General features: G+C 47.3%; 1 protein-coding gene across 1 annotated transcript in view; it reads left to right on the forward strand.

Annotated features, from left to right (window-relative positions):
• Positions 1-22,717, forward strand: part of INTS1 (integrator complex subunit 1) — a 2,112,141-nt gene that overhangs the window by 1,759,014 nt on the left and 330,410 nt on the right. The window contains exons 36-38 of the mRNA XM_069647642.1: positions 16,776-16,906; positions 20,776-20,863; positions 21,278-21,504. Coding sequence (XP_069503743.1) covers positions 16,776-16,906; positions 20,776-20,863; positions 21,278-21,504 — 446 coding nt within the window. The remainder of the gene's footprint in view (positions 1-16,775; positions 16,907-20,775; positions 20,864-21,277; positions 21,505-22,717) is intronic.

The following is a 22,717-nucleotide window of genomic DNA, read 5'->3' on the forward strand; positions in this document are numbered from 1 at the left end:
CCCAAATCTCCCACCAACCTACCCTGAATGAATACCTAAAACAAATGGCAGGGAAAATTGAGGAGCGTATTCTGAATACCGAAAGGTCTATTGAAGTAACATCTATCCACACAAGTGACTTCGAGGGTATATTAACACTACCATCATGTACTAAAACCAGCCCCCTCAGTGTATCGCGCTGTGTTAATATAAGTGATTCACTTTGGGTGCGAGTATCACATTTGCCAAACATGTCTGTGTTGGACCCCGTCCCTGTCAGAAAAAGCGCACTAGAAGGGGGCACAGAGAATAGAGGATGATCCCACTCATTACTTGTACAGTGTGATCATTCCATGGACTCAGTTTGCAGTGATTTTAAAATCCTGGAAGAAGTGCTAGACAGGAAACTGGCTCCCGTCTTTACTGGCATCGCTTCACTTAAAAACACTCTTAATATCTCACTAGCTATTGTGGACCATTTAATTAGGGGGTTGAAGAAGGATGTCCTGGAACTTAAACAAGTAGTATCCGTAAACAGTCTGGCCATTACAGGGGACAGGCCCTCGAGCTCAGTAACTGTGACACACTTGGTACTTCAGAATGAGATGCAGCGGAATATGCAGTCTATAAATATAATCCCTGCAGTCTCTGTGCACCCGCACCAGAATAGGAAGGGAGTAAGTATGAATGATGCATCAAGGATTATAGGGTCTAAGAAAACTCCACCCCCATACTTGCTGCACAGCGGAACGTAACAGCATCGCAGCCAAACAAAGTAGTAATTGATCTTTCGTCCAAACCAGCACGATTAGTCGGAGTCATAATGGGTGTGACCTGTTTAGTGGAAGGGGTGGAAGAGACCACAATCTCACTGGTAAATAAAACGTCACAATGGATCAACACCCGGTTACCTGGTGTGAAGATCAACCCCAGGGGTATCCCGATGGCATGAAGGGTCTCGTGGATAAGTAACACTCTTAAACGTGGAGCGGGACTGTGTGATAGTCACAGCAGTTGCCCCAGCCATGATGGAGTACCTGGTTGCCACATTTAACCCTGCTCGATATAACAAGGAGAGTAACAATAACACAAGCACTTTCCTTCCTCTGGCTGCTTTCTACCCCCAGCCCATTAGTCCCACAACTGCACGGTGGGAGGTGTTAAGGAGGAGGGGCAGAGTAAGCCACCCACCTAATAGGGGTATAGGCAGAGCCTGGATAGAGGGGGGGGGAGCATCCATTACCTCGAATCGGTTTGAGACTGTGGCAGGCATCGAGGGTTTGGATTGACTAGGGCCCACCAAGGAGGGAACTCCAAACCCCTCGGGGTCAGTGCCAAGAACTCCAATCCCCTCGGTGCTTGAGGAGACCAACCAGCTGACCAGGGGACAAGCCTGCTTATCACCCAGTGCATGTTGTTATCTTTCTCAGCTGGAACAGAGCAGAGGGATGTCAACATTTGAGAGGAGGAATTAGTGTCAAATGTGATGACTTATGACATCATTCTTTTGCAGGAAACGTGGGCTATGGCACCTGTACGCTTGGACGGATACCTTTCATTCTCAAGTCCAGTGCTGTGATAAGGGAATGGCAATGTTGATTAGATCATCCCTAAACTATCATATTGAGGCAAGTGAGCTGAATGTCCTCACTGTCCAAAATGTAGTGGTGACACCCGAGCACGGATATAAACTGCTGCTGACTAATTTCTACAATAGCCCACATGCCTCTGAAACTAACCGGCTTAGGGCAATAAAAGACGTGTTTGAGTCTACACTGTTGGACCTGGTGAGTGAACACATGGTAGTGGTTTTGGGAGGGGACTTTAATGTGAAACCGGGCAATGGGATTCCAACTGACATAGCAGACGCGGGTGAAGATTTTACATATGGGATTGCTCACCCTGCAGATGTCTGACGATCGAATGTGTCCCAGGGGCTTGCAACTGAACACGTGGCTCATACAATGGGAATTGCGTTCTTTGAACAGACGTGTACACTCAGATGTACCGTGCAAGATCACATTTGGAAGCCCCCAGTGCTCATCAACAATTGATTATTTTTGCATGCACGTTCAACACTGGCACTTAATTGTGGATTTTGCGGTTATAAAGGAAATTGCCATTGATCATTTCCCCCTGAGGCTGGTCTTAAGACAGGACCACCCCAACTTGCCACCTGTTATTTATCCACAATTAGATCTTTGTGAAATTAACCCACATTGTAAACCCAGGGGTAAAATGGGCAAAAATGGGATTCGATAGTGGTCCAACACAAAGTGGTGTCAACGAATTTGGATCACATCCTTGCTCATGATGCTGAGTAACACCAAATTACTCGCTCCTCAGAAGAACTATGAAGGTCCCTGATCTATTTCAGCGAGATTTTAAAACAAGCAAAGGAAAAGTAACAGTCTGTTGGTTTGATGATACACGCAGGTCTGCGCAGTGTTCCTTAAAGGGGATTTTGCTAAATAAGGACAGCACAGGGGGGGACGTCATCAGAGCAAGGGCCACTTACAAACAGGCAGTGGACCTCGGGAAAATGTTTTTGAAGAACAGAGCTTCTCTTGGCCATCTCAAATAAGGATTCCAAGAAGTTCTGGGTCTTCGTTGCAGGTGGACTAACATATAAGAGGGTTAAGACACACAGGGAATACTATGTGGGAGCTAAAACATGGTCAGACCATTTTATGTCCTTGTTCAAGGGCCAGGTCTCTAGATACGAGGGCAGTGATCGGTGCTCCACATTACGTCTGACTCTGAAGGAGGTGGAAACAGCAGTAATCGCAAAACCACGCTCCTGGCCCAGACGCGGTCCCCGCAGATTTATTTAAGGGGAAACTGGAATTGTGGCCTCCACTACTGGCAACCTGTTTGAATTCCTACTTGGAATCAGGAGTATACCCATAAGCGTGGAAAAGTGCAGAGCCAGGTACTTGACCTTAATTACATACACCTGGTACCTATTCGCTCTCACCTGTTACGCTCACCTGGCTCCCACAGGGGCGTCGGTCAGACCCAGACGGCTGCGGTCTCCACCAACGTGATGCGTAGTGCAGAGATGACTGACTGGACTGGCCATCCTAATCTTGTCTGCTTGACCCCTAGAAGTATTCTCCTGCAAGTGGAGAGATGGATTTAGCCACCCGTGGATTCAAGTGATGGCACCCCCCACAGTCCTCCCCACTAATCACCTCCGAAGTGCCCTCTCAGCAATCCCACCTTATACTCTTGAAAGATGAGCTCTCCATCCTGCATGGATTGCAGGGGCGCGTTGATGCCAGTTACTTCACTGGTTTGAAGGTGTGAAGAGTTCCAGAGAGTATTGACTCTGTGGTTCCTGGCGAGGACCAGTAAGTATCAAGTTCATAGAGTTCAATATGTCCGATGTTCACTCTTGTTCCCCCCTTCCTTCCTTGTCTTGCAGCTGAGTTCGTGAGAAGATGCTCTCGTGGTAGCTGGTGGCGCTCAGGTAAGAGTCTGTATTACCCGACGCTGTCCGGTAAATGTTGCACGTGTTTAACGTGTTGTTTTTCTCTCTCTTTGCAGGTGCGGCACATGCACAGAGAGAGAGTTATAGAATAATGCCTCCGGTGGTAAATCGGGTAAGTCTATGGTGATGAGAGTTATATTTGTTGGTTTTCTCGGCTCACCTCGTTGTTTTCTTTTGTCCCCCAGGTGCCGGAGTTCGGCGAAGAAATGATGGAGGCAGTGCCGAATCGAAAGATGCTGCGAGGACTGGTGAGTATGGCGCGGCGCTGCAGCTGGAGATGCTACGCGTACTGAAATGATGTTCTTTCCAGGCCTGGAGGCGAGATGAATCCGGAATCAGGTGAGGAATTCGAAAATAGTTCGTTTTCTAACCTTGTCCTTTTCTTTCCTCTTTGTTTTAGGAGCTCCAGATTCGAGGCGGGCGTGGCAGAAGACTGGATGCTGAATGCAGGCACGGTGAGCGTTACGCTGCTGGATGCAGAATAACACGAAGCGTGTGCTGCTGTTCGGGCATGGTTTAAATAGCCTCCAAAGTAGTTCCAGGTAAGAAGTTCTCCAGAACCACGCCCGAGTAAAAAATAGTCCCTGTAATAAAATAGTCCCATCCAGGCCTTACGTTGGCTTGGACTCATTTGCAGCATGGTCTGCATCAGGTAAGTAAAGTCTATGAGCCTGGCGCCTATGGCGCCAGGACTGATTTCTATGATGAGCCTGGCGCCTAAGGCGCCAGGACTGAACCCCAACAGCCCCCAGCCGGGGCTGTTGGGGTTTTAATAAGTATCTTGATGCCTGCTCCCGGAGCTGATGCCTTGGTCCTGAAGCCCGGGGGTAGGCATCATGACATCGCCACATAGTTAAAAGGTGGAACACTGTGATACACTCTGAGCACTAATGTGCGAGAAGGAGCAGTTCTTCCAGCGCGATAGCGAACCAGGCGTAGCAGAGCGACAGGCCGAAGGATGAAACAGAGATGCTGAGAAACCTTGGACACCCCGGCAAGAGATTTTTACCTCTGAGTGCCTTGAAGGTTGCGCAAGGAAGCTCAGCCAGAGAGAAGGGACGCGTTTCAAGGATACAGCCACCCTCCCGGGTGAATGGCAGAGTTGGGGAGGTGCAGCGGCAGTTGTGCTGTCAGCCTTGACTTCAGAATCAAAGCTGCGAAAGACAACAAAGAATTAACACAGCCGGTGAGTTGATGAAAGCAATGAAAATCTGGTCTCTGTTAAATTAATCTTGATGGCAACAGTATGCGACGAAGGAAGGTGCAGATAAGACGCGAGAGAAAGCAAAGCATTGTAAAGAACTGCAAATTAAAGATACAAAGTGACAGTGGTCTGGCGAAAGAAGATTGTCCAATCGAAAGTCTCTGTGAAATGTCTGATGCCGTAGAAGCGGTAGGAAGAGAAAGAAACTGAGATGCAAGATTTGAACTGTTAGGTTTGATCCCGACAGACGAAAATCCTGGATGTGAGAGATATCTTTGAACTTCGAAATAAGTACTGTGCTCGAAAATACATTTACCAAGAGGCCTTGGTGTAGGAGAGGAAAAGTGACGTTTGAGGAAAGAAGGTCCAAGTGGTGATGCCGATGTTAGAGCAAAAGACTCGCCATTTCGAAAGTCTTCGCCAGCGGAAGGAATGTGAAAGGAGGCTTCAGTCCGACGGAGGGAAGCCTATGAAGGTGTGATTGAAGCTTTTGGAAGGGAACCCCCACGCATTGTGATTGAAAGGTTTGAGCCCGGCAAAGGGAAACCTGTACTGAATTGTGAGAACCAGAAGGAAACTAACTTTTGTTGAACTGTATTACAAGCTAAAAGGTGACCTGAGCTGGAATGAGGAACATCTGCAAGATGCAGCGGATAAGCTAGTGACTTTTGGAATCCAGGTCCCGACGGAACAATTTATGCATTGTGGGTGTCCCGGAGTCGGCTAATCAAAACACCATGGAACTTCTTGTTGAATCTATTATACAGGAGCCATTGGGATCTGAGAGATTTTCTTCTGTCTTAATTGTAGAGCGGGCGCATCGAATTCCCAGTGAGGGACGCCCAGTCCCGGGTGCTCCTGTCCGCCCCATAATTGCATAGCTGTTGCACTATAGAGACAGAGACTTGGCTCTGCGTAAAGCGAGGGAAAAGGGGGCCCTGACATATAAAGGGGACAGTATTAAATTTGTCCTTGATTTCTCCAACAAAGTGCAGGCATCACGGCAGACTTACATTGATGTTAAAAAATAGGTTTTGGGATAGGGGCCTGAAATATGCCCTCTTCTTCCAGTCCCTGGAGGAGGTCAACAGCTTTTTGGAGACCTTGCTGCATGCTTCCTGTCAGCCAGGGTGCGGCAGTGAGAGGCGGTACCCCACACACCCGCGCAGGTGGGGTGGGTAATGACTGAGTACAGCAGACGTTACATGGGTGCATGATGTTAAGGTGTGAGCAGTAGAGGCGGCCGTATGTCTATCAGAGGTGGGGTGGTTGGGCTCACAGGGGTTCCTCATGTGTTTGCAGTAATGGGTAGCCGTTGAGGGGTTTGGGGATAACTGGCATATTGGGGTTGCTGACGGGGGAGGAGTGCGAGGAGGGAGGACTCAATGGGGTTTTGGTTTGCACTTTGCCTACCCGGCTTCTTCGACGCAATTTTGGGCTCGATGCACAGGCCCCAGTTGTTTGGCAATGATTGAGGGAGATATTTAAGTATGGGCCCTAATGATTAAAGGAATTGGGTTACTGTCCTGGAACGTGAGGGGGTTGAATTGCCAGTCGAAAGCATGGAAGGGTATTACTGTTCCTGAACAGACTTGATGTGGCTATCACCTTCCTTCAGTAGTCTTATCTCTCCCCTGATGGGGAGTCACGGATAGGTAAACCATGGGGCGTCACAGGTACTTTTCATCCGATTCTAGATACTCTAGGGATGTATGCATACTGGTCAATGATTGTAGTTTTGATTTGTCGGCAAAGATGATGAGGGGAGAGCTGTGGTGGTCTCAGGTGTCCTGCAGGAACAGCTGGTCACTCTGGGTAACTATTAAGAGCGGAATAATGATTTGACTAACTCCCTGCGGTGGATTGAGACCCAGTATTCTGGGCTTGCGCCGTAACTTATCATTTGCACAGGAGACCTCAACAAGGTGATGGTCCTGAGGATGAATAGGACACAGGGGGTGCTCAGATCGCATACTTAGACTACAAAAGAATTAGGAGGCTGTGTGGGACTTGGGCATTGAGGGATATTTGGAGGTTACGACACAGTGAGGATTTAGAGTACACCTTTAGGTCTTCTGTGCACCAGTCTGCCTCCAGACTTGATGACTTTTTGATATCTGAAGACATTTCCGGTTGGATGTGAAATATTAGCTCGAACCCTGTTGGATCATGCACCAGTGTTGTTGGGAGTGAATATTCCGGGGGAAAATTGCATCCAGGCCAGGCTGGGTCTTTAAGAGCGAGGGCCTTCTGGATAGTGTGTTTTGTAAGGACATCTCGGAGTTGATTCTTTTTTTTAGCAGCCTGTCCGCTCCCTGGCAGTATTATGGGAGGCATTCAAGTGTGCGTGATGATGAGAGAATGCATCTCGAAGGAGGCGGGTATCCTCTGGGTGATACGGAAAGAGCTAGCAGAGAGTAAGAGCAAATGTGTCAGATACAGGCGGGTATTGATTATGGTAGGGTCGCGGCCCTGGGGTGATTTTGTGGGAAGAATTGGACAGGTTCCGGGAGGTAGTGAACAGGAAGGTACGGTTTTTACAGAGGCAGGTGGCGTTGAGGCAATATGAGGAAGGACAATGCCTGGGGTGGTTGCTGGCAAGGGCAGCGAAGACCGAGTCCTCCAGGACTCATGTGAGGGCTGTGAAGGGATACACTAGGGGTGGCAAGGTATGCGGATTGCGAGATAGGTTGGGTGTTTCGGGAGTTTTATATTAATTGATATGCATCACACTGTGGGGCGCAAGAGCCAGAACTATCCCAGTTTCTGGACCAGATTGCACTGTACTGGTTTAATACAGAGGAGAGGGCGTTGTTGAATTGTCCCATCACTGAGGAGGAGTTACATAGGGCAATTAAAACACGGCAGGCAACGTGCCGGGGCTGGATGGCTTCACAGCTGAATTTTATAAGGCATATGCGGCTGTCCTCGTCCCCCATATGCTGGGTATGTATCAACAAGCCGTTGATGATGTCATGCCTCCTAGTCTGGTGCCTGAAGCAGTGGTCACCTTCCTCTTAAAACCGGGGAAGGCGCCGGGTGAGCACACTTCATATCAACCTATTTCACTAATGAATCTGGATAATAAGATACTGGCTAATATTTTGGCAGCTAGACTAGCGTCCTTGATGTCTTGCTGTGTCAAATCAGACCAATCAGGGTTTTTACCGTGTAGGTCTACTTTGTATGGGTTGCAACATACCTTTGGGTTACTTTCGGCTTTGGGCCCTGCTGTCCCGCTTGTGGCAGCGCTATTGGATGCCGAGAAGGTGTTCAACTCTGTAGAGTGGCTATTTTTGTTTATGGTTTTAAAGCAAATGGGAGTGGGCGAGGGGCTCCTGACTCTGGTGAAGGTGTTGTATACATCCCCCGTTGCACGGGTGAGAGTTAATGGTCGCTTCACTGATTTAGTGACTATGGGGAGGGGAACAAGGTAGTGCTGACCCCTACTTTTTGCCATTGCCATCGAGCCACTCGCCAAATTACTTAGGGATAAGCATGTACATTCAAGGGTGCGGTTGTTAAGTCATCAACTATTGGTCTCACTTTACGCCGACGATATGGTGCTGTATGTATCGGACCCAGAGGCGAATCTGTCCCCCATAATGACAGAGCTGTTAGGCTTTGATGACCTCTCGGGGTTGAGGATTAACCCGTCTAAATCAGTGCTGTTCCCACTCAAGAAAGCAACGCAGGAGTTTCGTGACGGGCTGGGTTTTCAGTGGCATTCTGTTAGCGCTGGGTATCTTGGGGTTCAAATTGGCCACGACCCGGAGGTGGTGTATCAGAAAAACTATTGTAGGGTTCTGCAACAGGCTCTGGATGCCAACTGAGAGGTGGATGAGACTTCCATTGCCTTTGTATAGGAGAATTTCTATGGTCAAGATGGTTCTCTTACCGAGATACTTGGATATTTATTTTTAACGTGCTGATGTCCTTGCCTAAGACGTACTTTATGTAGGTCAGAGCAGTTCTGTCTCAATTTGTCGAGAGTTGTAAGCAGCCGCGAGTCCCTGTCAGCCCCCGTGTTGTGGGGCGATTTGACCTTGCCAGATATGGAGTTGTACTACACAGTGGTGCAAGCATTGTTTGTGGCGTACACGTTTTCTCCTGATAGAGATACGCGGCACGTGGAGAGGGCATTAGCTGCCCCATTCTTGCAGTGGGCAGTGATATTGACTGCAATGTGGAACCTAGTGCGACCTCGGAATATGGTGGAACTAACATGTAAGACTTGGGTGGGAATAGAGCGGAAGGGCAGAGCTACTGTATTCCCCGGGTTTGCGGTGGTGTATATACCAGGAATTCCGTTGACATGTGAGAAAGGCTATGGTTCAGTGCATGACCTGGTTACATAGCACTCAGTTTCAGGATCTGTTCCCGCAAGGGCGATTCATCTCAGCGGATGACTTTAAGGGACGGGGAGGTGAAGAGCACTGTCTGAGAGTTGATAGCCGAGTTTCCTGAACCTCCTGTGATGGCCCAAATATTGCGTGGTTTGATCGCAGGTGGAGGCAAGGGCAGATTGGTTTTTGGTCCATATAACAAGGTGATGGAGGACAGGGAGGTTTGGGGGAACACGGCACGAGTGAAGTGGGAGAAATTGTTGGTCCAGCCTATTACAGATGGGGTGTGGCGATACTGCTGCACGCAAACCAGGGGCTGCCGATCAAAAGCCAATACAAACTAATACATTTCAAAATCATACATCAGGTGTATTATACACCAGCAGTACTGCACAGATTCTATCCGGATACCTTGGATGAGTGTAGACGGTCCTCCTATGCCCTGGCTGCTTTGCTTCATTTTGCTTGGGGGTGCCCTCGGATTGGGGGTTTCTGGAATGCAGTGTTTTCCGTGGTGTCTTAGATCGTGGAGTCTCGACCCTTCCCCGCTGATGGCCTTGCTCGGGTATACAGGGAAGGCTCCCACCCACGTAAGAAGATTGTTAGGGTTGCCGTTGTTACTGGCTAGGAGAAGGGTGGCCATGTCCTGGAGAAAGAGGGGCCCCTAACATTGCACATTGGGAGAAGGATGTGATATATTGTAATGACATGGAAGCAGTATTTGGTGCATTGATGCAACCAAGTGCTAGACCTAAGGACACTTATAAGCGTTATTTGATTGCTGGAGCACAGGGGGAGTCCGAAAGATCTGTGTGGCTGGAAGGAGAGGTGGGGTACACGGCTGGGGACATGGGATGTGGGTGGAAGGGAGGAGCGTGATAGATGTATATGGAGGGGCAAGAATCGGAGCTGTGGGGTGGAAGGGGCAGAGGCGTAGGAGACACATAAAATCTGGGGGGGGCAGGGGACACCTTGGGGACTTTGCTTTTGTGTATGAGGGAAGTCCCCAAGGTGGACTTGAGGGAAGGGACGTCCGGAAGGTCTCCAGCAAAGCACACATTGTAAGCCCCAGAACGAATGTAATATAGAAAGGAATATATTGCCATGTTGTAGGTGCTGACTGGCAAAACGGGGGGTCAATGTCATCTGGAAGTTCGAGGCCCCTTTTAAATGAAATGTTTGAAAGGGCCTTATGTCTCCCCTGGGAGACCACTGTTACGTTCACCTGGTATCCACGAGGACGCCACCCAGCTGTGGGGACTCTGGTATCCTTCTCAGCCGCTCCCAGGTATGATCAGCGGAGTTCTGCCTGGAATACAGGTGGGCAATGTTCTAGACTGGGCAACTGGGGTAAGAGCCTCCCAACTCCCCGTATGCCCGCAGCCCCTCCCCGGACCTTTCCTCACCTTGTTATGGGCTTTGGCGTGCTCTCCGTCCTGCCTTCTTGGCAGGGGCGCGTTGTCCTTTGTGTGCGAGTGCGATCTAGTTACTTCACTGATGCCGGCCCTTTTGAGTCTTTCAGGTAGGTCTTATTACTGTTATACTTGTATGCCTTTCTTTGGTTTAAGTAATATCTTTCTCTTTCCTTAGGTGCGCGGAAGTTCTCTGTGGAACGTTGGCTGAGTTGGGACTCGCCGGTAGGTGATGGTGCTTCGAGAGCGCCTTGATGCGGTAAGTAGGCGCTATGCACAACGCTATGATGCCTTGCCTTTGCTAACCTGTTGTCTTTTGTTTTCCCTAGATTGCGGTGCTCACCCGGAGAAAGATGTCCCAAGGCGATGCTGGTCGATGGGCGACTCGTGAGTTAAGCTTCTGGCACGATTAGACATTTTACAATGTCCTGTTTCTCTCTTTTTTGCCGATCCGTCGGTCCGGGAGGTTCGCTGATCCTTGGATGCTGTTTGCAGGAGCGGAGGGCAGCTAGCGATGGAATCCAAGGTAAGCTGCTGCTATTAACCATGTCCTTTTGTTTTTCAGATGCTGTTCTTCCGAGGTTCGAAGGTGCAGCTGAGCACGATGCGCGTCATGTTGCAGAATTGCAAAGTAACGCGAAGCGTGTCCTTCAAGTCGGGTGTGGTTTAAATAGCTTCAGAAAAGTAGTCCAAGTAAATTAGTTCCTAGGCTACCACACCCAAAACACTATACCGCATAGCTTGGTTCCAAGGGAACCAAGCTATGTGGGCGCCTCCATGTTGGCTGGTACTGGAAATAAAGTAGTCCCAAAGCACAAGTCCTCACGAAGTATGAGCCTGGCCCCAAGAGGGCTTCAGCAAAGGATGCCTGAGTTTGTTTGAGACCCGATTCAAGGCCCCTCCTGGTCCATGGGGTGGCCAGGGTTTTTTTTTTTATATGGGTCGTGACAATCACCTTGTTTTTCCGGTTTTACCCAATTGGCCGTTAACCTGTACCAGCCTCAAGCCCTTGACATAAGTTGCACCATGTTCCCATTAACCCTGTGCCCTTCTTACCCCACAAGCAGAACCCATGGGCCGTTTCCATGAGTTTTGTCAAGCATGAGGGGAGAAGCTCCCTGCTGTTTTGTTTCATTATGTTGCCATCATTATGTTGCCATGTGCATTTTGCTGCCTCAACTCCCATTAAGGGGGTGTTACAGGTCCGATGCTTTGTTTCTAATGTTCAGGTACAAGGGGGGCAGAGGAATGTATGTTTGTAGTGATTTAGGAAAGCAGTAGGGTATTTTTTGGTTACTATTAGGCGAGGTCAGGTCGCTAGGTGGGTATGCAGAGTATCAAGGTGTGTTTTTCCCCTAACATCCCTCTACCTATCCAATTTTGTTACCCTAACCCTCTTCCCGGTTTCCCTACTTCCCCCTATCCATCCACAACCTCTCCCTAATCCCTTCTACAGCAACTGGCTGCCAAATGGTCACCTGTAATTTCTATCATCAGGAACCCTTGCCAACCATGATGGGAAGGTCACACATCCAGCCCGAGCTAAACAAGTTGTGCACCCCTGCATTAAGGTTGGGGCTACTAATATGGAACTCCTTTCGGGGGATTCCTGGGATGTTGGCCATATGGTTCCCTCTTTACTCATCAGAAGATGCTTCAGTATTACATTCATAACACAGCTCCCAAAACATGTGCAGTTAATTTACATTAGTGCTTAAAAACGCACAGTGCTGCCCCTAATTACGTAGCCATCTGGCCATTGCCATATATGTGAGACACGGCTGTCTTTTCAGAGTTCGCGCTTTGCTCGTTTGCTGGCACAGCTCGCCAACCACAGGGTACATTTGCTCTGCTTTTCTGACGCTGCTTCCATTAATTTAGGAAAAGTGGCTTTCTTCCAACTAAGCTGGAGCGGTGCATTTATAATGTAATGGTAGGACAATCAAATTGCCCACCAACAAAACTCTGCCAATTATATAGTTCCGCGTTATAACATGACATGTCTTTTTCTGCAGGTCAGCCGACCAGGCCATAACATAGAATCTTGAGCCCCCCACATGCACCCTCTGTTGACCAGGCTCTACCATGGAAGCTTGAGCCTGCCACATGCCCCCCGCCAACCAGGCCCTAAAATGGAAGCTTGAGACCCCCCACATGCACCCCCCACCGACCAGGCCCTAACATGGAAGCTTCGGCCCCCCGCATGCACCCTCCCACTGACCAGGCCCTAACTTGGAAGCTTCAGCCCCCCAGAGGCACCCCCCGCCGATCAGGCCCTAACATGGAAGCTTCAGCCCCACACATTCTCCCCCCACGACCAGGCCCTAACATGGAAGCTTCAGCCCCCCACATGCACCCCCCGCCAACCAGGCCCCAACATGGAAACTTGAGCCCCCCCCATGCACCCTGCACCGACCAGGCCCTAACATGGAAGCTTGAGACCCCCCACATGCACCTCCCACCGACCAAGCCCTAACATGGAAGCTTCAGCCCCACACATTCTCCCCCCACGACCAGGCCCTAACATGGAAGCTTCAGCCCCCCCATGCACCCCGCACCGACCAGGCCCTAACATGGAAGTTTGAGACCCCCCACACGCACCCCCCTCCGACCAAGCCCTAACATGGAAGCATGAGCCCCCCACAAACCCCCCGCCGACCAGACCCTACCATGGAATCTTCAGCCCCCCACATGCACCCCCCGCCAACCAGGCCCTAACTTGGAAGTTTCAGCCGGCACCCCCCGCCGATCAGGCACTAACATGGAAGCTTCAGCCCCACACATGCACACCCCGCCAACCAATCTCCAACATGGAAGCTTGAGCCCCCCACATGCACTCACTCCAACCAGGCCCTAACATGGAAGCTTCAGTCCCCCACATTCACCCCCAGCCGACCAGGCCCTAACATGGAAGCTTCAGCCCCCGCACATGCAGCCCCCGCCGACCAGGCCCTAACATGGAAGCTTCAGCCCCCCACATGCACCTCAGTGTTCAGCATTGTCTCCCTTATGTGACTCTGGGAATGTACATTATAGGTTGTTGGGTGCAGGTGTTAAAGGAGGCTGGTGGCCATAGACGTGTATACGGACATCTGGGTAGGCAATACACCTAGAGTTGTAGTAAATAATCGTTCCTCCTACACTAGGCCACATTTAAGGTATCAGCCTGCAATTATGTTTCAGGTTTCTTTTGACACATGTGCAGGCATTTACATTTTATTAAATTCTGCGGCCTCCAAAAGCATTTTTAATCAGGAAACAGATGTGCTGGGTGTCCTTTCACAAGGATAAGTCCCGTTGGTTTGCTTTTCTGTACAGAGTCCTGAGGTCAGTGATGGGGTAACATTTTTAGGGAAGGAGGAAAATCAAGGGGTGGCGCAAGGGGCTACACACTCCAGAACATTCCGGAGATGTTCATGGCATTCTGAGGGCATAGCTCTTTGCAATATGGAGATTGCAGTCTCATATTCAAAACGGGAAAAGCAAAACCACAAGTCCCAGAACGCAGATGAAAACCGGGACTGGATGGGCAACTCAGAGAGGATCTGATGGCATCTGACATGTGATGCAGACGCATCGAATCGCATTGTATTACAGTAGAAGGAAGGGCCCATCATTTGATGGGGACAGGGTATGCAATACCGGAGTAAGGAAGAACTGGACTAAGGCAAAGTGTGCCATGCAGTAGCGCCCCGAGACCCTAACCCAGGCAATGCTCACTTTTTTCTTTTTCAGCACCTTATATGGGTCGTGAATGAGGACCCCAGTAATTATGTTAAAGGCTGTGAGGGTGGTTCATAGTCATTGCATCAACAGCCATAACCATTGAATGCCATACCACTGAAAGAAAATACATCGAAAAAAAGCATTGAATGCATTTTTTTCAAATTTTCTTTATTGGGGGATTCACCCCCACCCCTTGCCTTTTTTAACCTTTAAAACCCATTTTTATTCAACTAAACCTTTACCATTTAAAAAAATGCATCCAATATTTTTTCAATGGTATGGTATTCGACGGTTTGGCTGTCGATGCAATGACCAGATACCTGTGAGGGCCCCTTTTCGTGTCTTTCACGTGGCCTGGTAATCGTCAGGGATGTATCCAGCATGTTAGGACCCCTTCAGGTGATGTGGAATGCTATGTGGGCCCAGCACTGCAGAATTATCTAGCACTTCTGCCAGTTGCATAGCAGGAGGGTCCTCCTTATTGGAAAGTGACTTAAGAAGAGGCAGGGTTGGGTTGCTAGGGTGCAGGGGGTCCAGGGAGCTGGGGGTCCTTGAGGGCGTGGAGCCATAGAGCACTGTGGAAGAGGACACCACCTCGTGCCATGCGTGCGTGTCTAGGGACCGGGTGCACTGCCATTGCCTTTGTGGGTGCTATAAGTCTGGAGGATTGGGGCCAGGCCAAGGGGACCTGACACCCCCCCATGACATCACACACACAGTCACACTGTACCCCCTCGACCAGACAATCACACGACATCACACACACACAGGCACTACTACTCAGTAACTTACCTCAGCTAGCTCTGGGTCAAGTCTCTCTCTAGTCTCCCACTCTCTCGCCTCGATAATCAAATGACATTGCAGAGTTCTCTGCATGCGTCGCTGCCTGGCTGCTCCACTTCGCTCTGGCCTCTGGACAAACGCAGGCTGAGGCTGTGCAGCAGTGCACTGTGCAGGGGAACGTGCAGTTCGTTCCCCTGCCTGGGCATGTACCAAATGCGCAGGCACTTGGAATGCAGCGAGCAGAAATACTTTAAGCCTGCAGAACTTGTACTTTTGCACGGTGACGACCACGGGGATCGAACGACAGTGGTCAGGTTTGTAGGCCAAACACTTCACCGCTGCATTATATAACCTGATGAAAAATAACAAACAACTAAAGGTAAAATGTCTCATTTCGGTACTGCAATTCCCCGGGAAAACACTTGTATTGGTTCTTGGAGTTTAAAACATGCACATCTTTTAACGTTTTCAAAAAAACTATTAGAAGAAAAAATCCTCTCTGGGCTTTGTGTGTTGTTTTTATGAAAGGCAAATCACATTCATCCTGTGCAATTTGGGTGGTTATGCAAAGCAAATGTAATGAAATGTGCATATTTCACCTTGATATGCTAATTTCTGGTGACGTCACATCCGATTGCATTTGTTGACGTGTCCCCCCCACATACATTTTTAGGACTTAACCCCTGCTGCAGAAGTATAATTACACGCTGCAAATATGTACATGCTGCATGCACAACACTTACATATTTTACTTACATATTCTGGGGGGGATAAATGCCATTATATCCCCCCCACTTAAAATGTGTGGGGGATTTGTCCCCCCTCTCCCACCCATGTCCTACACCCATGGGAAGAGGTAAGGGGAAACACCGGACTGTGGGAGTGGGACTAAACTGTTGGGAACACAGACCTGTGGCGCCACCAGAGACTTGGAGTGAAGAGATGACGGTACCCCCCCTGATTGGCTTCAGTGAAATTGAACTTGAACCTCCAACTGGACAGATACTGTATATGGCTCAGCAACTGTGGGTATGGGCTCGACGGGTTGAATATAGTAGGAAATGTGTGTTTGGACCAATTGGCAATGGGTGGTGAGGGGGGATCTGCAAAAATTCTTGTTGTTTTGGAAAATAATAAATAAAGTTTTTAATCAAAAGGAAAATGAGCAACCAATAGGATGAATTAACGTGTCCACCAGAAAGAACATTACAAGTAATACATTGTTTTCTTATTGTACAGTGTTAACATTCCTTGATTGAATGCTATTGTGTGGCTAACTGTACGTTTCTGCCACCCCTCCATCCTTCTCAGAGTAAAATGTGTATGCTCTGTTACATTACCATTATAAGAGTAAGGATTAAATGGGTGGAAACCCTGTCTAAGATTGCAGGCGTTTTTTCAACGCTGTCAGCAGAGGGCACTGGAAAAATCTCCCTCACAACTATAACAAGTGTTGGAATTGTCCAGCGAGATGCAATGTGTTTTATCCACCTTGAAAGGGGAAGGAACAGAGTGGGTACACCGGGACTTGACACATTGACCTTCAGGTTGCCCACACATCTCTGCATTATATGCTTTTATCCACAGAGATATTTTACCAGCTAGTGGATTATCTGATAATGAAAAAAACTCCACTTAAAATTTAACTCAAACAAAATAGTCTACTGCTGTAGCACGGTTTTTACCCCAATCATTTTAATGTTTATTACTCTGAAATGTTTATACACAGCATAGTCCTTGCTTACAGATGGTAATTTTTCTGGGGTGTTGCTTCTGAGAAATATCTTGATCCTGTTCCTACTGACTCTGCATGCATTGCTCGTTTGTTTCAGGTTAAGGGTACCTCAGGATCACAGGTACTTTCGTTTCGCCCGTATCTGCTAACTGTCCTGACACACCAATCCAACTGGACAACTTTGCACCGATGCATCAGTATTTTGCTGAGCAAGCAGCGAGAGATGAGGTGAATTTACCTGCTTTCAGAAGAAGGGAAGAGTACCTTTTTTTTGTAACGAAGCACTGCCATTGGAATGAGTATAATTAACCAGCCAATCTTTTTTTCTAGGGGCTCTACCAAATTGAGACCAAATACGTTGGTGTTAGGACAGTTTTTCTGACGTCTAACTAAGGGTTTAGTAAAACCATACAACTGAGACAGTGCAAAAGTGCACTCTTATTACAAGGCTGTACCACCTGAGCATATGGTAGCGTAGACAGAGCAGCCAGGCTTATCTTAGGCGGGAGAGAGGGCTGTAGGAAGGTACAAAGAACTTGAAGTATACCAAGGGTTCATTAGGAACACTGACAACTAGAAGTATTATTACAAAAAAAGGTTTATTACAAATACAAGTTAGGCTAAAATAAATCTTGGCGGAAAAGTACTTGGTCATAAAATTATAAACACAATGTAAAAACACAACACAACACAATGCTTAAAGTACACAGATCAAAGCATAAACCTTGTTTAGAAAACTAACAGTATTTCTAGGGTGGTCAGACCTTATCAAACACATTTAGTATAGGACACATCTATTCATGGGGAGTAAAGCCATAAGTTACGTTCCGATTACTTCCAGTAATACAAGGGTAGTAGACCCTAGCAGTTGTACAGTTACACTCAGTTAAGTAATCACTTAGTAAACCAACCTGCAAGTATACTTTTCTGAACAGTGGAACACTCATACAAGGAACAGTAGAAACCTATATCCACATTCACGATAACAAAGTTATACTAGCTGAGTAAGACATTTTGGTGTAATATACAATTATAGCTCAGTGGAGCACAGACTAAGGTAAGCAAGAACTTTTTACATTAATTTAGGATTACACCAGGTAGACCAATGTCAGCTACACCCACAGAACACTTTTTAATAATGTCACACAGCTATTCTAGGCAGATAACACCTATAGTTGTAATATACTATTACAGTTGCTTTTCAGGTCAGTGGAGCACAGACTAAGGTAAGCAATAGCCTTCTAATTTCTTTTAGGATGGCACCAGGCAGACCCAGGGTAGTAAAACCCACAGTAACCTATTAAGAATTGCACACAGCTATTCAAGGTAAGTAAAACCCATATACTCTTTAAAGGAACTACCAGCAATTTACAGGTAGGTATAAACTGAAGACTGTTTTAGCATCTGTATAAAACAGACCAGGGAAAGCAAAACCCAGTGTTACACTTTACGAATTACCCAGTTATTCAAGGTAGGTAAAACCTGAGGCAGACTTAGTTTAGAAAGGCTATACTGCAGTTCAGGGGAAGCAAGATCCAGTTGGTGAATTTACACACTAATATTCTGGAAGAAATAATTAAGTGAAGCCAGCAGAATTAGTTTTGGGAAGAGGCACAACCAATTCACAGGCGAGTAGAATAATCTTACTTTTCAGAATTGTAGAACACATTCAAGGTAAGTAAGAACTTTTGTAACTGCTCACTCTGAGTTACACTTACCAACCAACGCATGTACAAGTAAGTCACCTTTCATGTACAAGTAAGTCACATTTCATGTACAAGTAAGTCACATTTCATGTACAAGTAAGTCAACTTTTAAACACGTGTTCTCTTTTCTAGGCAACAGGCCCAATCCTTGGAACATGAGTGTTCAGTGCCAGAAGTGTAGGAGGGCGGGGGTCACTAGGTCTCTAGCATCCAACAGACAGTTCAGGAAGGCACATAAGTAGCAAAAGACAGAGTTCCTAAGGAAGACTGTTCAAACAGGTAAGTATTACACTTAGAGAGGATGAAACGGTCCACGGACGTCTGAGAATAAACCCTAGGAGGATTCCAGAAGTGGGCCTGCGTGAATTAGATGGAAGGACTCCCAATCACAAGAAACACCCCAAAGCTACACAGGAATCATAAAGGCATACAGTATGTAAATATCACAGCCAACAAAGTACCTCGGCATGGAAGAAGAGTTGCAGCAGGGGAGAATTCAGGATATGCAGCCAAAATCCCAGTCGATGGATTCCTTTGTCATGAAAACAGAAGACAGGACTTTGGAAGGGATTTTGCAGCAAGGATCAACGGGGCAGGCTCTGGGCAAGAGTTTCTTCATGGCTGTTTGCGGCTCTGTGGTTTTGGCGCCCTTTGCAGGCGCCAGAAGTAGACGGAATATTGCTGATTGGACTTTCGTCGCTAGTCTGGTACAGCACTATGGTGAGGGGACTTCAAGGACTGGAATCACATCTCTGGAGGTCCAGCAGGATGACACCAAAGTTTCAGCTCGTTTCGGAAATCAGAAGACTGTGCACCAAAAAACTGGCTCGAGGTCCCAGGGTACTGGGTTATTGCAGCCCTGCAATGTCGCAGCATGACGTGGGATGGCTCAAAATGCAGGTGGTCTTGATTATAGTGGATGTCACCAGGCTCTGGGTCAGGGTTGTCGTTTTCGGAGTCCCCAGGTCGCTTGGAAGGAAGGCTAACAGCAGGCTCTGGTTACATAGCAGTCTCTCCGTTCGCTGTAAATCATCTCAGCTGTGGTTTCTTCATCTTCCGATTCAGGCCCAGTGGTCGACTACTTCTTCAGCTTCAAGTATCTGACTTTTGTGCAGGAACCAAGCCAATCAAACAGACGTGCAACATTCAACTTTGCGGGGTTGGCAGTCCTTTCAGGACAGCCAGCCTCCCAGTCTGAACTGGGCTGGAAGATAAAGGTGTGCAGAGTTTTGAACTCCTCCCTCGCTTTCTGCCTTCACAGAAACTCTGGAGCCTGGGCAAGCTTGACCAATGGTCTCCCACCAAAGATGCAAATCACAGAAAGGACTTTCCCACCCTGGAGAGCAGGGGGAAGACTAAGAAGGGACAAGAAGTGTGAAAATGGCAAGATGGGGGAGGGGGCATTTTGGTAAAATTGCCACCCATGGGTGCCTTTACTGCAGCTGTGAAAACAACCCGAGGTAAAGGTTCACCAAATTTGTGAAAAGGTTCACTGCAACAAGCCATTTAAGGTAAACTTGTCCCTGTAACCGTATTGTTACAATGCCACTCCACATAAAGTGGGGGCTGCTGGTTTCACCTAACAAAATGTAGAAGGGACACAGACACAAATATCCTTTCTACCCCTGGATACTATAGGTCTCACAAGGTTAGCCAGAGAAAGTAAAAGGGGAGCCCCAAATGGCAAACATGTAACAATAAAAGGGTATATACCAAAAGTTGTCAAAGAGGATAAAATTAAAAGGACACTGTGGCGAGTCTTAAAAATGTCACCCATAAAAAGAGTGAAAGGTTCTGTGAGGGTGGAGACAGGTTCCCTCTCACTGAGGTATAGGAAACAATTATCTAGCAGTCCAGCAAAGAGTTCTGGGGTTCTCGCAAGTGAGGTAGATTTAGTTCTCAAGTTAAAATCTTACCTAACAGTTGGCATCTTAAAGAAGCTCCTTAATCAGGAAAAAGCATAGAAGCACCTTCCCTATAGGACTAACCCACATGCTTTTCCCCGAATCTTTGCTTTAATGTCTTGTTCAACAATCTAATTGGCAAAAGAATTGCAGTTTTACCTCCAGACTTCTGTATTAGAGAGGAAAGTACTCTAAATGCAGGATCAGGGAAGAAAGCTTTTAATGTTAACCTCAAAGAATTTCCAGTCTCTATATTGAAGCAGTTCATTCTTACCTATGTCCTCATTGTAAAGTCTACTTCTACTCAGGATGCATTAACACACAGCTTGGCCGTTGGAAGCAGGTTCCAAGGTCATCATCCCATAGCATGCATTTGGATTAGTAATGCCTGATTACGGTAACTTTGCATGGTGTTTTAATGGTTTCTATAAGTGTATGTAATTTCTATCCTTTTCCTTTGTCTGCAAATTCTTTTATTGTGTGCTAGGTTTGATCCATCTGCCTCTCTGGATTTTCTGTGGGCCTGTATCCACATCCCTCGTATCTGGCAAGGCAGGGACCAGCGCACACCACAGGTGAGAGAATCATACATTTATCCAGGCTGGGAATCCGAGCATGTTGACAGTGGGGATGCTACTGTACCTTTGCTGATTGGGGTGAATTAATTATCCTTTTGAATTGGTTATGTGTGCTTCTAAAGCGGTCCCTTTCCTTGTTTGCTCCTTACTCATGCATTTTTTCCTTGTGGTTGTTTTAGCCAAATGTTTTTTTTTTCTTTAACCCACCAATGAACCCAAGAAGGAAATTTGGCAAAAGCTATAGGGAAAATGCACGAGTAATGTGCAAACAAGGAAAGTTACCTTGTTAAAAACACAGCATATGTTTTGAATTAATTGGCAGGCTGACGTATGTTTTGTTGTATTTCATAACTGAAATAGTGAGTTTGGCAAAGATGTGGTTAAACTGAAGTGTTACTGTCTTTTGTGCAGAAACGTCGTGATGAGTTTGTGTTGCAGCTAAAGCCACCTGAATTGGTCTGCCTGGTGGAATTGATCCTGACTGAGACTGAAACCAGGAGCCAAAGCTCAGACGAAGCAGCAAGTTCCACTATTCCATCTCGGCTGCCCTTACTGCTCAGCTGCTGCCATGGAGAAATTGAAAATATTAAGAAAGTTATGGAGTATCTTATCGGTTCCATTAGAAAGTGGGGAAATAGGTGAGTGTAGAGATTTGTTCTGCCAGGATCTATGATCCATGACGTGTGTGCATTTTTCATGATTCTGCCTTGTTTATAGGCTAGGATATATCATCCAAAGGCCTCTTTAATGTCCAGAATCAATGTATTAATGATTTCTTTATTAGGCAGCAAGGATGGAAATACCAGGAGACTATTAAACAGAAAGTTCTAAACTGCACCTTTGGTGTACGCCCCCTGCAATGTTTGCTTTCCTTTACATATTCACCAAGCCAGTAAATCCCAGTCCTCAGAGTCACAGCTCTGTCTTTTGTGATCCCTGAGAACCCACAATTATCTCAAGGTGTACTGCCTCAAAGCACCCTCTGTTTCCCTGGAGTAACCTTGCCCAGTTAGCTGTGTGTGCTTCATGGTGGTGGAAGTGATACTTTTTTACAATGCTTCAGCTAACATTTTGAGAACAGATTATGCTCCCTGGATGAGAGAACCTAGATGGCGTCCTTGTATTGAAAGTGCTGTAAGGTAATAGTGTTGCTTTGAAAGTCCTAAAGTGTTGCTCTCCCGCAAGCTCCTTGAATAATTTCGTAAACTGGTTAATTGACCTTTTTTCCTAATAAGTCATAATCTAAGTCCTTACTAGGAACACTACTTTGTGTGTTGTCCCATTAGAAACCTTAGGCCACTCAAGGTTGGTTGTCTCAAAGGTACCCTATGTTTTTCTTGACAAGTAAGACTGCTCTGTTCGCTGTGAGAGAACCAAGACTGTGGTATCAGTGATCCTATGTTGCAAGGCATTTGCAATTTATTTAATAGTAATGCTTGGCAAACATGTGCAGATACGCCCATGTAGCTGCCTGACAGATGTCTAAAACAGGACACCCATTTGCAACACAACGTTAAATGCCAGGCCTCTGACAGAATGGGCCTGGAGACCCTCAACAGGGTCTGCTTAATACAGGTCATGCTTGCTCGGGTTCCAGCATACATTCATCGGGTTCCAACAAACAGTCATCTTTCCTGAGCTCTCGTTTGCAGGAGACATAATAGGTGACAACCCTTTGGGGTTTGGTTGGTGAAACCTCTCCTCCACCTTTGATGAATGCAGTCAAGGGTAGAAAACCGGAAGATTGAATTTCTGTAGCAAGTGGAAGGCTGACGCAAACTTAGGGAGGGATGGTCAGCCACACGCTTGGGAAGGTAAGGTGGGAGGTTGAATAAACAGAGCCTGTAGCTC

Source organism: Ambystoma mexicanum, chromosome 2q, assembly GCF_040938575.1.
Source record: "Ambystoma mexicanum isolate Mex_15411 chromosome 2q, UKY_AmexF1_1, whole genome shotgun sequence".
Classification (NCBI taxonomy): Eukaryota; Metazoa; Chordata; class Amphibia; order Caudata; family Ambystomatidae; genus Ambystoma; species Ambystoma mexicanum.